This window comes from Geotrypetes seraphini, chromosome 14 (assembly GCF_902459505.1).
Source record: "Geotrypetes seraphini chromosome 14, aGeoSer1.1, whole genome shotgun sequence".
Classification (NCBI taxonomy): Eukaryota; Metazoa; Chordata; class Amphibia; order Gymnophiona; family Dermophiidae; genus Geotrypetes; species Geotrypetes seraphini.
Genome location: NC_047097.1, coordinates 18,392,808 through 18,407,676, shown reverse-complemented (window position 1 = coordinate 18,407,676; position 14,869 = coordinate 18,392,808). Strand labels below are relative to the sequence as shown.

Here is a 14,869-nt window from a genome sequence, read left to right as displayed (position 1 = left end):
CCCAAACAAAGTGCCAGGTTTTGAAAAGCTGTCCAGCCCCCCGGCCATGTCCTGGAAAAGGAGGACATGTCCAGGGAAATCCGATGTCTGGTAACCCTACACTCAGCTCTAGTAAATTTTCAAATGGACCAATTTAGGAGCATAATTCTCAAGGTTAGGAGCCCATATCCTTTGAATATCAGGCCCAAAATAGCTAGAAATGAACACACAGAGCATATAACCATAGTTGGGATAGATTATAATTGGGCAGAAAACCCAAAGGGATGAATGAAGCATTTTGGAAATAAAATAAAAATATTTTGCTTCTGTTTTCTTGCTATAATAATTTTTCGTATTTTTTAAACATAGGTCAGATGCATGTTGAACATCTGGGGTGTGATGCTTTTCATCCGACTGTCCTGGATTATAGGCCAAGCTGGGATAGGTACTGTATGCATTTATCTGCATGCTTTAAATATGTTAATATTAATAAATATCCTAATTAGCAGAGTTGGCTAAATATGGACAAGCCTGTAACCCCAGCAGCATTTCTAGCTTTTGTGATGTCCTTATGGGCTCCCATTTTAACCCCTTATTCTGTAAAGGTTGCCCAAATTTGCACACCAAAATTTGGGTGCGATCCTGAAATATGCATATAACTTAATTGGCTAACAAGCCAATTAACTGCAATAATTGGGCACTAACAATCAATTATTGATTTTAATTGGCAACAGTTAGGATTTATTTATGCATCTGACTGTGTGCTATTCTATAACACTGAGTGCAACTCCAAAGGGGGCATGGTCATGGGAGAGGCACAGGTGAGTCAGTGGCATTCCAAAAATTTGCATATAGTGTTATAGAATATTAAGGATGTGCACCCAGATTGGGTACCAGGAGTTCTCTGAGGAGAAGCAGGCATAATATTTTTCACATGTGGTTGACATCACCCACAGAACCCGGTACAGGCACTGTCAAGTGCACTATCACTTTACATTTTTTGGCAGTGCCCATACCATGTGCATGCTCAACTTTGGGAGCTGAGAAGCTGTGTCTTCAATCTCTCCTCAGCATGTCAAACTGTGAAGTCTTTTCCTCAGCATGTCATAAGAACATAAGAACATAAGCAATGCCTCCACTGGGTCAGACCTGAGGTCCATCGTGCCCAGCAGTCCGCTCACGCGGCGGCCCAACAGGTCCATGACCTGTGCAGAAATCCTCTATCTATACCCCTCTATCCCCTTTTCCAGCAGGAAATTGTCCAATCCTTTCTTGAACCCCAGTACTGTACTCTGCCCTATTACGCCCTCTGGAAGTGCATTCCAGGTGTCCACCACACGTTGGGTAAAGAAGAACTTCCTAGCATTCATTTTGAATCTGTCCCTTTTCAACTTTTCCGAATGCCCACTTGTTCTTTTATTTTTTGAAAGTTTGAAGAATCTGACTCTCTCTATGCCCTTCATGATGTTGTAAGTCTCTATCATATCCCCTCTAAGTCTCCTCTTCTCCAGGGAAAAGAGTCCCAGTTTTTCCAATCTCTCAGTGTATGAAAGGTTTTCCATACCTTTTTTCAGACATATTGCTCTCCTCTGAACCCTCTCGAGTATCGCCATATCCTTCTTAAGGTACGGCGACCAATATTGGACGCAGTACTCCAGATGCGGATGCACCATCGCCCGATACAATGGCAGGATAACTTCTTTCATTCTGGTTGTAATACCTTTCTTGATTATGCCTAGCATTCTATTTGCCTTCTTAGCGGCCGCTGCGCACTATGCTGTCGGCTTCATTGTCATATCCACCATTACCCCCAAGTCGCTTTCTTGGGTACTATCATTCAATAACATCCCTCCCATCGTATAGTTGTACCTCGGGTTTCTGTTTCCCACATGTAATACTTTACATTTCTCAACGTTGAACTTCATCTGCCATCTCGTCGCCCATTCCCCTAGTTTGTTTTCTTCGCAGTCCTCTTTAGTCCGAGCTCCACTAAATAGTTTGGTTTCGTCCACAAATTTTATTATCTCACACTTCGTCCCTGTTTCTAGATCATTTACGAATATATTAAATAGCAGCGGCCTGAGCACCGAGCCCTGCGGGACCCCACTTGTAACCCTCCTCCAGTCCGAGTAGTGGCCCTTCACTCCTACCCTCTGTTTCCTACCCGCCAACCAGTTTCTGATCCATCTATGTACGTCTCCTTCCACCCCATGGTTCTTTAGTTTCCGGAGTAGGAGTTCATGGGGCACCTTGTCAAAGGCTTTTTGGAAATCTAGATATATGATGTCTATGGGGTCTCCTCTGTCCATCCGTTTGTTAATTCCTTCGAAGAAGTGCAATAGGTTAGTTAGGCATGATCTCCCCTTTCAGAAAACAAGTTGGCTGGTTATCAGAAGTAAGTTTCTTTCAAAATGTTCATCGATGTTTTCTTTTATCAGTGCTTCGCCATTTTCCCCGGGACCGAGGTCAGACTCACTGGTCTGTAGTTTCCCGGGTCATCTCTTGATCCCTTTTTAAAGATGGGCGTAACATTGGCTATCTTCCACTTCTCCGGGATCAAGCCTGTTTTCACAGATAGATTGCAAATTTGCTGCAGTAGTTCCTATCTCCTCCTTTAATTCCTTCAGAACTCTTGGATGGATTCCATCCGGACCCGGGGATTTGTCAGTTTTTAGTTTTTCTATTTGCCTGCATACATCTTCAAGGCTCACTTAAGAAGAACATAAGAAGTTGCCTTCACTGGGTCAGACCAGAGGTACATCGCGCCCAACGGTCCGCTCCCGCGGCGGCCCATCAGGTCTATGACCTGTGAAGTGGTTTCTGAGCATTTCTATAACCTACCTTTACTTCTATCTGTACCCCTCAATCCCCTTATCCTTTAGGAACCTATCTAAACCTTCCTTGAACCCCTGTAATGTGCTCTGGCCTATCACAGCCTCCGGAAGCGCGTTCCATACGTCCACCACCCTCTGGGTAAAAAAGAACTTCCTAGCATTTGTTCTAAACCTGTCCCCTTTCAACTTCTCCGAGTGACCCCTTATACTTGTGGTTCCCCACAGTGTGAAGAATCTGTCCCTGTCTACCTTCTCTATGCCCTTCAGGATTTTGAAGGTTTCTAACATGTCTCCTCTAAGTCTCCGCTTTTCCAGGGAGAACAGCCCCAGCATTTTCAACCTGTCAGCATATGAAAAGTTTTCCATACCTTTTATCAGTTTAATCGCTCTTCTCTGGACCCCCTCAAGTACTGCCATGTCCTTCTTGAGGTACAGCGACCAGTACTGGACACAGTATTCCAGATGTGGGCGCACCATTACACGATACCGCAGCAAGATGACTTCCTTCGTCCTGATTGTGATACCCTTTTTAATGATGCCCAACATTCTGTTCGCTTTCTTTGAGGCTGTCGCACACTGTGCCGATGATTTCAATGTGGTGTCCACCATCACCCCCAGGTCTCTTTCAAGGTTGCTCACCCCTAGCAATGATCCCCCCCATTTTGTAGCTGAACATCGGGTTCTTTTTCCCTACATGCATGACCTTGCATTTCTCTATGTTGAAACTCATTTGCCACTTTTTTTCCCACTCTTCCAGTCTCATTAGGTCCCTTTGCAGGTCATCACAGTCTTCCGTGGTTCTAACCCTGCTGCAGAGTTTGGTGTCATCAGCAAATTTAATAACCTCACATTTCGTCCCGTCTCGAGTTACCTCCTATACTATGTCTTGCACTCCACTAAGGACCGAATCTAAAATAGCTCCCCGTTTTGTTGGTTCCTGGACCAGTTACTCCAAGAAGCAGTCATTTATGACATATAGGAATTTTACCTCCCTAGCACTCCCTGATGTAACATTTGTTGGGTAATTGAATTACCCATTATTATACTGTTATCCAATCTGCCAACTTTCCTGATCTCTGAAAATATTTCCTCATCTGTCTGCTCATTCTGTCCCGGGGGATGGTAGAATAACCCTATCTGTGTATTCCTTCCCTTCACACATAGAATTTCTGTCCATATGGATTTAACACTATGTCATGTAGAATGTTTATTTTCTTTGATTCAATTCCCTCTTTAACATATAACACAACCCCCTCCAATTTGATCTACTCTATCCTAGTGATATAATTTATACCCAGGTAACACAATGCCATTACCAAAATAATGGGGCTTCAGAATGAATCCACTGTTGAAGAATAATTTTTCCTCACTAAGATAGTTTTCTGCACAAACAATTTTTGCTCTTTATTTCTGATCCTGAGGTCCCCCGCACAGGCCAAAGTTTCAGGCATTATAGGGTCCTTTTATTAAGGTGCACTAACCAATTTAGCTTGTGATAAAGATTAGCACGCTCTAAATGCTAAGATTCCCATAGGATATAATGGATGCCTTAGCATTTAGCACGTGCTAAATCAGTTAAAAGGACCCCTATATTATCAAATTGTTTTATATACTCAATAACCTCATCCCAGACGTTCTTTATTTTAGGGCAAGCCCAGACTACATGAAATAATACACCTCTCACTGCTTCCATATTTGTACCATACTATATATGATACATATTATGCCATAGGATGTTCAGCTCTGCCTCACTTTCTGATATTCATGCCATTTTAGGTAAAAAAGGGCTTCAGTGTACACTATTACTTTGAAGATCCTGCCAAAAATTATGTACAAGAAAGATGTCTTCAGCAAACACTTTAAATCACAGAAAATATCATAGGACCAATACAGTGTGAGGGAGAGAGTTATTTATATGTCTTGCTCCTAAAGTTAGGAAACGTTGCATTATTCTTTAACTCAGGTGAGTGTATTTTGCACTACCATTGACTCTGACTAAAGAGGTCTTGCTAATTTTATGATGCATATCAAATGAAGTCTTACAGTTGCAGGGTCAGGAACATGTGAGTGAGTTTTCACGAGAAGTCTGTGTTATAATATTGCCAAGTATTTGTTCAAGGGTGTCACACACCATTAGTTTTTAAAAAAGTCAGTTTGGTAACTTATTGAGATCATTAAGAGGCATTACTTCATGCAAAGGTGTGAGAATTGCCTGAAGTAGGAAACATTTTTAACTAGACTTATTTAACATCTTTAGCGAAGATGATAATTTCCATTCAGAATTCTATTATTTTTTAAATGGTAGGACTACAGTACATCATAATTTATCTCATTTGGAAACAATGGGCCCCTTTTACAAAGCTGCAGTAGCGATTCTCGTGTGGCAAATGTGACACAGCCCATTCAATTCCTATGGGTTGCATCGCATTTGCCATGTTGGGACTCACTACCATGGCTTTATAAAAGGGGCCTGATATTTGCCATTCCCTTCGTTACCTCGAATGACCGGGACCGCGAACCGCTGACCGCGAATTTGCGGGGGAGCACTATATCTGGATAAGTGCTTTTTACCCAGGTAAAATATCCTAGCTGAAATTGTTCTTACTGCTCAGGTAACAATATGCAAGGGTTTCCATATGGTTTCTAACATAGTAACATAGTAGATGACAGCAGATAAAGACCCGAATGGTCCATCCAGTCAGCCCAACCTGTTTCAATTTAAATTTTTTTTTCTTCTTAGCTATTTCTGGGCAAGAATCCAAAGCTCTACCCAGTACTGTGCTTGGGTTCCAACTACTGAAGTCTTCGTCAAAGCTCACTCCAGCCCATCTACACCCTCCCCGCCATTGAAGCCGTCCCCAGCCCATCCTCAACCAAAATTTGGCCATATATAGACACAGACCGTGCAAGTCTGCCCAGTACTGGCCTTAGTTCTTCAATATTTACTATTATTTCTGTGTTCATCCCGTGCTTTTTTGAACTCTGTCACCGTTTTCCTCTCCAACACCCCTTTTGGGAGCACATTCCAGGCATCCACCACCCTCTCCGTAAAGTAGAATTTTCTTACATTGCTCTTCAGTCTACCATCCCTCAATCTCAAATTTATATTTTCAGCTGGACAGTGAAGAGGTTTTCTCGGAGGCATAGTTCAGAGAAGAGGAAAGTAGTAGGTGTTTATAGTGTTTTCCCAAAGACACAGCCTCTAAGCCACCCACACAAAAAACAAGTGCAAAGTATGTGGACTCAATTATCTTTCATCCCTTGTGCTAATTTTCAGAAACAGTCCAGGTAGTTTCTTTTTGGAAATCTGTGTACATATTAGGGCTGTACATCAATTAAAATCTTTATGATTATTTGTGATTAAAAATCACAATTAAAAGGCACCCTTTGTACAGTGCAATAAAAATAAAATAATTTATCTTACTTTTGTTGCCTGGTGATTTTCTTTCTAATCTCATTCACTGACACTGGTGTTACTACCCTGTGCTTTCAGCACCCATCCAGTCTCTCTCCCTTTTTCTTCTTCCTACATCTCTTCTTTCCCTCCCCACCATCTCTCCCTTTCTCTCTCCCTCCCTACGACCCCTTGGTCCACCATCTCTCCTTTTCTGTTCCCAACTGCCCTCCCATTTAACATCTCACCCTCCCCGCCACCCCTGGGTCCACCATCTCTCCCTCTCTGTTCCCAACTTCCCTCCCATTTAACATCTCACCCTCCCCGCCACCCCTGTGTCCACCATCTCTCCCTTTCTGTTCCCAACTGCCCTCCCATTTAACATCTCACCCTCCCCACCACCCCTGGGTCCACCATCTCTCCTTTTCTCTTCCCAACTGCTCTCCTATTCAGCATCACACCCTCCCCACCACAACTGGATCCACCATCTGTCCCGGTTTCTGTTTAATGGGAGGTCAAGCAGGGCAGCACCAGGGGTCCCCCGCAGGTTGGAAGTCCTTCTTTTCTCCCCCCCTACTCCCCCAGTCCGAAGGCCCCTGCCTTACCTTTTAAAATTTAAGGGCATCCCTGGCATAGTAGCTGTTCTCAAGCATTGCCCGGACGCTGAGGATGTCCTTCCCTTCCTCCCTCCCTCCCCTGGTCCGAAGGCCCCCATACCTCACTTTTAAAAATGTAAGGGCATCCCTGGTGCGGCAGCAGTTCTCAAGTGCTGTGTCATGGCCCTATTCAGCAAGCTGTGACAGAGGAAGAATGCTGAGAAGGCCCAGATAGTGCTTAAGAACCGCTGCTGCAACAGGGATGCCCTTAAATTTTAAAAGTTGAGTTGGGGGCATTCAGACCTGGGGGGAAGAAGGGAAGGACTTCTTTAGCACCTGAGCAGCACTTGAGAACCACTGCCATGCCGGGGATGCCCTTAAGTTTTAAATGGTGAGGTGAGGGGGGGGGGCCTTCAGACTACATAAGGAAGAAGGGAAGGACTTGCTGCCTTCGGAGGCCCCAAGGCCCATGACATCCTCCCCAAGGCCCTTGTTAATTATGTTAATTTTTTAATGCAAGTTAAATAATGTGTTATTCGCGTTATTAACACATTAATTGTTTATCCCTTCAAGTTACAAGATTAATTATAAATTTGATTGATCATTTATTCAAAATTCTAAGCAATGTACACATCAATAAAATTACAGATTTTTAGGGGACAACAAAACAAACGACAAAAACGAAATCTTATAAGACATTTTAAGGACTAACCTTACAAAAGGGGAAGAGAAATACAAGTTGTTGATAGTAAGTAAGATACTTATGGGAAAAACAATGGGAAGGGAGAGATCCATGTACATCAGAGAAGTTATGAAGTGGAATTGAAATAAGGCTCCTAATCAGGCTTTCTAATTATCAAATGCATCCTTAAAAAGAAAGCTTTTTAATTTGCTCTTAAATCTATCTAAATTGCATTCTTCCCTTAAATAGATAGGGAGTGAATTCCATGTTTGAGGGGCTGTGACAGAAAAAATGAATTGCCGCTATGTATTAATAATTTTAAGTGAGGGAATTATTAGTAATTTTTTTTTTTTAATTAGGATTTTATATATCGCCTATCAAGGTTATCTAAGCGGTTTTACAATCAGGTACTCAAGCATTTTCCCTAAATGTTGATTGTTTGACCTCAATAGTCTAGTTGAGGTGTAGGGAATCAGTAATTTATGAATAAAAGCAGGAGTTTTGTATAGCAAAGATTTGAAAGTAATTAGACTTAGTTTGTACATTATAAGGTGAGCTACTGGAAGCCAATGCACTTTCTTAAGGAGAGGTGTCACGTGATCAAATTTCTTAGCTTTCATTATAAGTTTAACAGAAGCATTTTGGATAATATGTAAATGTCTGATTTAATTTTGGGCTATTCCCTTGAATAGAGCATTGCAATAATCAATTTTAGAAATTACCAAGTAATGAATTAATATGTTAAGTGACTTTGGACATAGAAATTTCGAGACTGAACGGATTTGACGAAGTCTGAAAAAAGTTGATTTAACAATACTACTAATGTGATCTTGAAAGGTTAATTTATAATCAAAGATAATCCCTAGGATCTTAATGCTATTTATCAACTGTAAAGTGGCACCCTTGATGGTGATTGGAAAAATGAGCTTAGAACCATCTTTCCAGGGAAAGAGCATAACATTTGATTTATTAACATTAAGAGCTAATCTGTTAGCGTCAAGCCACTGGTGAATCTGTTCGAGTTTCTTATTGATTGCTATTGTTTCAAGAGGATTATTGGAATCTAGCAGATGTAAAAGCTGAATATCATCTGCGTAAGTGAATACATTAAAACCAATGGATTAGCAGAGAGTCATCAAGGGTGCAATAAAAATATTGAACAAAAGTGGTGAAAGAATGGACCCTTGTGGAATACCATGTGTTGCCGAAAAACTTTCGGAAGTTGTATTTTTCTCCACTAAGAAAGTTTACTGCACAAATAGCTTTTCCCTTTATTTCTGACCCTAAGGTCCCCCACCAACTTTACAAGTATGCAAACTATATAAAAATTCCCCTCTGGAGAAAATTATCAAAGCTATTTATCCAGGTTTTGGTCCAGGAAATATTCAGAGCAGTCATTCAGGTTTATGCTGCGCCATCCCTAGACTACTGCAATACTACTGCAATTGGGGAAGGTTGATTCATCATCTTTAGATAATTCAGAATGTGGCAACACAAGTTATTTTTGGATGTTTTAGGAGGCATAATGCAAGGCTACTGTTGCATTGGCTTTCCATGAAAACGCGTACAGTTTAAATATTTGACCTTATTACATTGAGATATGAGAGGTCATGGCCCTATATGTTTGAAAGGGAAGTTTATTGGTACCATGACTGAGTTCAAAGAAGCGTGGGATGAACACAGAGGATCTAGAATCAGAAAATAATATTAAAAATTGAACTAAGGTCAGACTTGCACGGTCTATGTCTGTATATGGCCGTTTGGTGGAGGATGGGATGGGGAGGGCTTCAATGGCTGGGAGGGTGTAGATGAGCTGGAGTAGGTTTTAATGGAGATTTCGGCAGTTGGAACCTAAGCACAGTACCGGGTAAAGCTTTGGATTCTTGCCCAGAAATAGCTAAGAAGAAAAAATTAAAAAAATTTAAATTGAATCAGGTTGGGCAGACTTGATGGACCATTCGGGTCTTTATCTGCTGTCATCTACTATGTTACTATGTTACTATTCACACAGGATTTTGAGGTCTACACAAGAGGCATTACTGATGGCTCTGACATTTAATTTGCAGGATAGAGCTTTCTCTATAAGAGGCCTTGAATTGTGGAATTTGGTGATCATGGATTTGAGGATGGAGGAGAGTTATATGGTATATCATAACAAACTAAAGATGTGACTATTTGGGAAGGTTGAACAGCAAGTGAGTAATGTCAGCACAGTAAGGTGGGGTAAAGGGTAGAACATGGCAAGAAGAAAATATATAAGATTTGCAGGTTATCAGTCTCTGGGGCTTTGAAAAGATTTTTGTAGAGGAGATTTTTGGGGATATGGTCTGGTGTTGAATGGGTATACTGTTTAAACTTTTATGGTACTTTAAAAAATTTTAAGTTTAATTTTCTGAACTGATTTCAATATACAATATATCAAAAATAACTGTTGAGTCTTAATCAACGTCAGCATTGCGGTGGTGAGTACATACTTGATGAGAATAGAAATCAAACTGCTAACATATGCTGTAACTGTCCAACTTGTCCCATTTAAGAACATAAAAATATAAGAATACTGTAGCCTTATTGGATCAGACCAATAGTCTATCAAGCCCAGTAGCCCATCCTCACGGTGGCCAATCCAATATCCAATAGATATTGCATGATACAGTCCTTTTCCACTATATTCTTGCATCCAGAGACATAATGTCAATGATGCTCATTTAGGGAAATTATACTTTTCTCATTTTTCATTATTAATTTTAATGTTATGGCTATCAAAAAATTGGGATTTCTCTTTGAGTAAGCAGTTCTCCAAACCTAAAGACTTCAAAATTAAAACTTTATAGGTTAAAGGATCACTATTTTTAACCCATATCTTTGTTCATAGAAACATAGAAACATAGAAAGATGACGGCAGAAAAGGGCTATAGCCCATCAAGTCTGCCCACTCTACTGTCCTACCCCATTAAGTCAGAGTGCTGCTCGACCCACGTAGAGATCCACATGGATGTCCCATTTATTCTTAAAGTCAAGCACGCTAGTGGCCTTGATCACCTGCACCGGTAGTTTGTTCCAGTGATCCACCACCCTTTCTGTAAAGAAATACTTCCTGGTGTCACCACCAAATCTCCCTCCTCTGAGTTTGAGCAGGTGCCCCCTTGTGACTGAAGGTCCCTTAGGAAAGAATATGTCGTTTTCCACCTCGACACGACCCGTGCCGTACTTAAATGTCTCAATCATGTCACCCCTCTCCCTGCGCTCCTCTAGAGAGTAGAGTTGCAACTTGCCCAGTCTTTCCTCGTATAGTTGACGTTGTAGACATGAATATATCATAAGTTACAAAGTTCCAGTATCAGTTTTACATGCCCAACATTGGCATTTGTTAATTGGACAGTGTACGAGTGGGGTCTAATATAGCAGAAAAAAACTCAGCTGTTTAACTGAGGCTGAGTGAGGCCTTTAAATCAAACACCCTGTTTTATCCCAGTATTGAGGATCCAGCATAAAATGTAATTCTCGTTCTCAGTTTTGGTTTTTAATCTTGTGTCTCAAAGTCCGTTTCTCCTCTATTACTATTTATCAGTCTCTTCAAGATTATGTTTTGTTAACCGGATCAAGTCCCTCTAGGGCAGGGGTGCCCACACTTTTTGGGCTTGTGAGCTACTTTTAAAATGACCAAGTCAAAATGATCTACCAACAATAAAATAAAAAAAAAAACACAAAGCACACTGTACGCATAGAACATGTTAATTATCATTCCTATTCCAGGGTTTTTCAAAGAGGTCAAAGTAGATGACTCTATGCGCTATCACCTCAGTAACAACCATACAAAAATAGACAAATATACCCCCCTCCCTTTTTACTAAACCACGATAACAGTTTTTAGCACAGGGAGCTGCGCTGAATGCCCAGTGCTGCTCTCGACGGTCATAGGCTCCCTGCGCTAAAAACCTCTATTGCAGTTTAGTAAAAGGGGACCTTAGTGTAAAATATAGACAGTAAATATAAATTCAGACACATTTTGATCACTAAATTTAAAATAAAATCATTTTTCCTACCTTGTCTGGTGTTTTCATGAGTCTCTGGTTGCACTTTCTTCTTCTGACTGTGCATCCAATCTTTCTTCCCTTCTTTTAGCCTGTATGCTTACTCTCCTCCAGACCTCATTCCTTCCCCCAACTTTTCCTTCCTCTTTCCCTACCCTTTCTTTCTCTCTGCCTCCCTTTCTTTTTTTTCTGTTTCTCTTCTTTCCTTCTGTCTCCCTGCCTGCCCTTTTTCTTTCTTTCTCCCTGCCCTCCTCCAAGCCACTGCCACTGCCATCGGGGACCAGGACCCAAACCGCCCGAAAGCCCGAAAGCCGACGTCACCCCAAGCTCTCCCTGCTTCGGCCGACCAGCATTCCTCTCCCCGACATCAAGTTTGCCGTCGGGGAGAGGAAGGCTGATCGGCCCAAGATCGCGATCGATTTATTGGGGGAAATGCTGCCGAGTCCTGCCTTCGCGGAAACAGAAAGTAGGCAAGACCCGGCAGCAAGAAGAGCAAATGCTTCACTAACCTGTCTTCCGCCTTTGCCCGTAGCGAACGCTTGCTTCAGGGCTCTCAACATATGCGTGCCGGCTTCCCTTCTCCCTCCCACCCCAGACATAACTTCCGGTTTTGGAGGGAAGAAAAGGGAAGCCGGCATGCACACGTTAGAGCCCCGGAGCATAAGTTTGCTATGGGCTGAAATCTCCAAGCTGGGTTTTTTGGAGTTTTTTTAATGTTCAGCAGCGGCGGCAGCAGCAGATGACAGCCGGGCACTCATCTAAATTAGCTGGGCGGACCGCCCAGCTAAAAGGCCCTAGGGAGAACACTGGAGAGGAAGGCTGATTGGCCCAGTAGATCAGGATGGCAACACGAGTCTATCACGGAGCCCGGGATGGGCTCCGCGATCGACTCACATTGCCTTCCTGATCTACTGGTCGATCGTGATTGACGTATTGGGCACCCCTGCTCTAGGGAATGACCCAGTATATAAGACCAAGGATTAGATTAGATGATAAAAGAAGGAGAATTCATTCCCTTCATTTAGTGCAGGTTCAAAAAATCATGTTAGTTATTGTCTCAAAGTAATTCTGGTTGGTTAAAATTATTTTTTTCAGTTTGGTAGCATGACCAACCAAAATGGCGGGAGGCCATTCCCGAAATTAATTCAGTACTGGTATCTTATGCAGAATACATACCCAGGAGGATGTGAAGTACTAACAATATTAATAATTTTGCTTTGTATTCCAATTTTTTATTTTCTGCACATTGCTATTTAAGAAGGCTCTCATCCACTAATAAGGAGAACTCACCTGATACAGTCATCACATTGTATCAGCATAGCACTAATTTCTTTGCAGCAGAGACATTCGGACTATTCAGTTCAAAGTTTGCATTTCAGCTTGAAAGTTTAAATGATAGAGAAGCAATTTGCAGAACAATGGAGCACAAGTAAAATATAACATTTATTTTTTCATCACTGACAGGTTTGGGAGTTATCATAATTCTTCTTGCCACCATGGTAACTTCAATTACTGGGTTGTCAACTTCAGCAATAGCAACTAACGGGTTTGTTCGTGGAGGTAAAATATTCAGGCTTCCTTATACCCTCAAAGACTATAATAGGGTAGGCAGACATTTGGCATTTCTTATAGTTCTACTGAGCTAAAGGTCTTATTCTCTAAAGTAAGAACAAATTACAGAATACTAACTGGACAAGAAGAAGCTAGCAGGTAATGTGATCCAATGTTCAAACAGTGATGTGATTATATCTGTGTCAATAATTTCCAGATCATATTATTTTCATGATTCAAGTTCAGAAAGAAGGAAAGCCCATCCTGAGCCTGGAAATGAGATGGATTTGGTTTTCCTTGGCACTATTCTTCTTATATAAGTATATAATAAAACTTTGTTCAGAACATTTCAGCTGGAATTTGCTTGGAAATTCCTACAAGTCAAAACCTGATGAAAATCAACAGATGAATAATGACATTAAGTTCATGTACTTTATCTTTCAGTCTAGAGAATTTATGGTCTTGGAAGAGTTTTGGTCCATTCAAAAGTCTTATTCATTGTAGGTATTCAATAATCTATTGCAGAATACGGTGCAGTTTGGATGCTGCATAGGCCTTTCCAGGTATCTACGGTAATACTTTTCAGATGCTTTACAGTAGGTAAAGAACAATTTTTTTTAGCACATTATAGGTTATCCATGGTGGCAGGTTGATTTCTACTGTCTTGAGGATTACAGGTACTGTACATTGGTCAAGTCAAAAATTCAGTACATTTCAGGTGATTGATAGTCCAGTTGCCACACATATGGATGCTACTGGTGTCATGCAACATAACTGCTATTCAAGCATATATTATATATGCAGGTGAGACTTCAAGTTTCTTTTGGGGTTTTTCAGGTCTTGGAATCATTGTCATCTGCCTGAGTGTTGTAGTAACCACATTAACAGGTATCTCTATGTCTGCCATTTGCACGAATGGAGTAGTAAGGGGAGGTAAGTACACTTAAAGTTTTCTTTCCAAAATGTTCTAATTCAGAGTCAAGTTAGGTATTCTTTCATTAAGGATTATATTAGTCTATAAAAATTTGCAGTATGTAAGCTTCAAAAGATATTGGTAATACAGTAGTGCAGTAGACTCTCAGTTAACTGGCACCCAAGGGGATTGATAAATGCCATATAAATGTAGTTTCTAGTTGCTTGAGAGTTATTATTAAAAATAAGTCTAACTAATGCTATACTGTACTCCATACTATGCCATACCATAAACTGTTCCAGACAAATGGACATGTGGTAGGCAAAGTGTGGACATACTCAGGTGTGGCACGTCAAGTTTACACTTCAATTTCTGCCAGAAATTGATTTTATTTTCATTTTTATTTAAACTATTACAGTTTGTCTTTGATTTTTTGTTTTGCTGGTTGCTTTAGTTCTGGTTAACAGAGAGTCTACTGTATGTTATTTAAATTTTAACTTGAGTCTAGGCATATGACAGAAAATAAAATGTTCATATGAACAAAGGGTACATAGTGTTAACTTTTCTAAATTGTGTATGAAAACTATAAATGAATAAGTGTTGAGTTTGCTACAGTTAGATGTAGATTTCTAGGGAAATCAGTACTAGCTTGCATAAATTTTCCTAGTAGTATCTCTAGACAGAGGAATTTGTTTTGAGGGAAGAGGCAACATGGGATATAGGAGGAGGGAGTCTACTGACTCATGGTTTACTGTTCTATATTATTTTAACCAGTGAACCATACTTTGCTTCCTTATTGAACATTCTGCAAAAAGACATTTCTATATTTTCAAAGCCTTTTAAGTAGCAGATTTCTTGTTGTAGCTTGGAAGCAACAATAGTTTTCTAT

At 40.8% G+C, this 14,869-nt stretch overlaps 1 protein-coding gene across 5 annotated transcripts in view; it reads left to right on the top strand.

The window, feature by feature from the left end:
• Positions 1-14,869, top strand: part of SLC12A1 (solute carrier family 12 member 1) — a 138,648-nt gene that overhangs the window by 25,267 nt on the left and 98,512 nt on the right. For 4 of the 5 annotated variants that reach the window (XM_033920349.1, XM_033920345.1, XM_033920347.1 and 1 more), the window contains exons 4-5: positions 349-424; positions 13,905-14,000. In XM_033920349.1, coding sequence (XP_033776240.1) covers positions 349-424; positions 13,905-14,000 — 172 coding nt within the window. Of the gene's footprint in view, positions 1-348; positions 425-12,980; positions 13,077-13,904; positions 14,001-14,869 lie in introns of all 5 variants that reach the window. The other variant, XM_033920346.1, reaches the window with a different exon arrangement.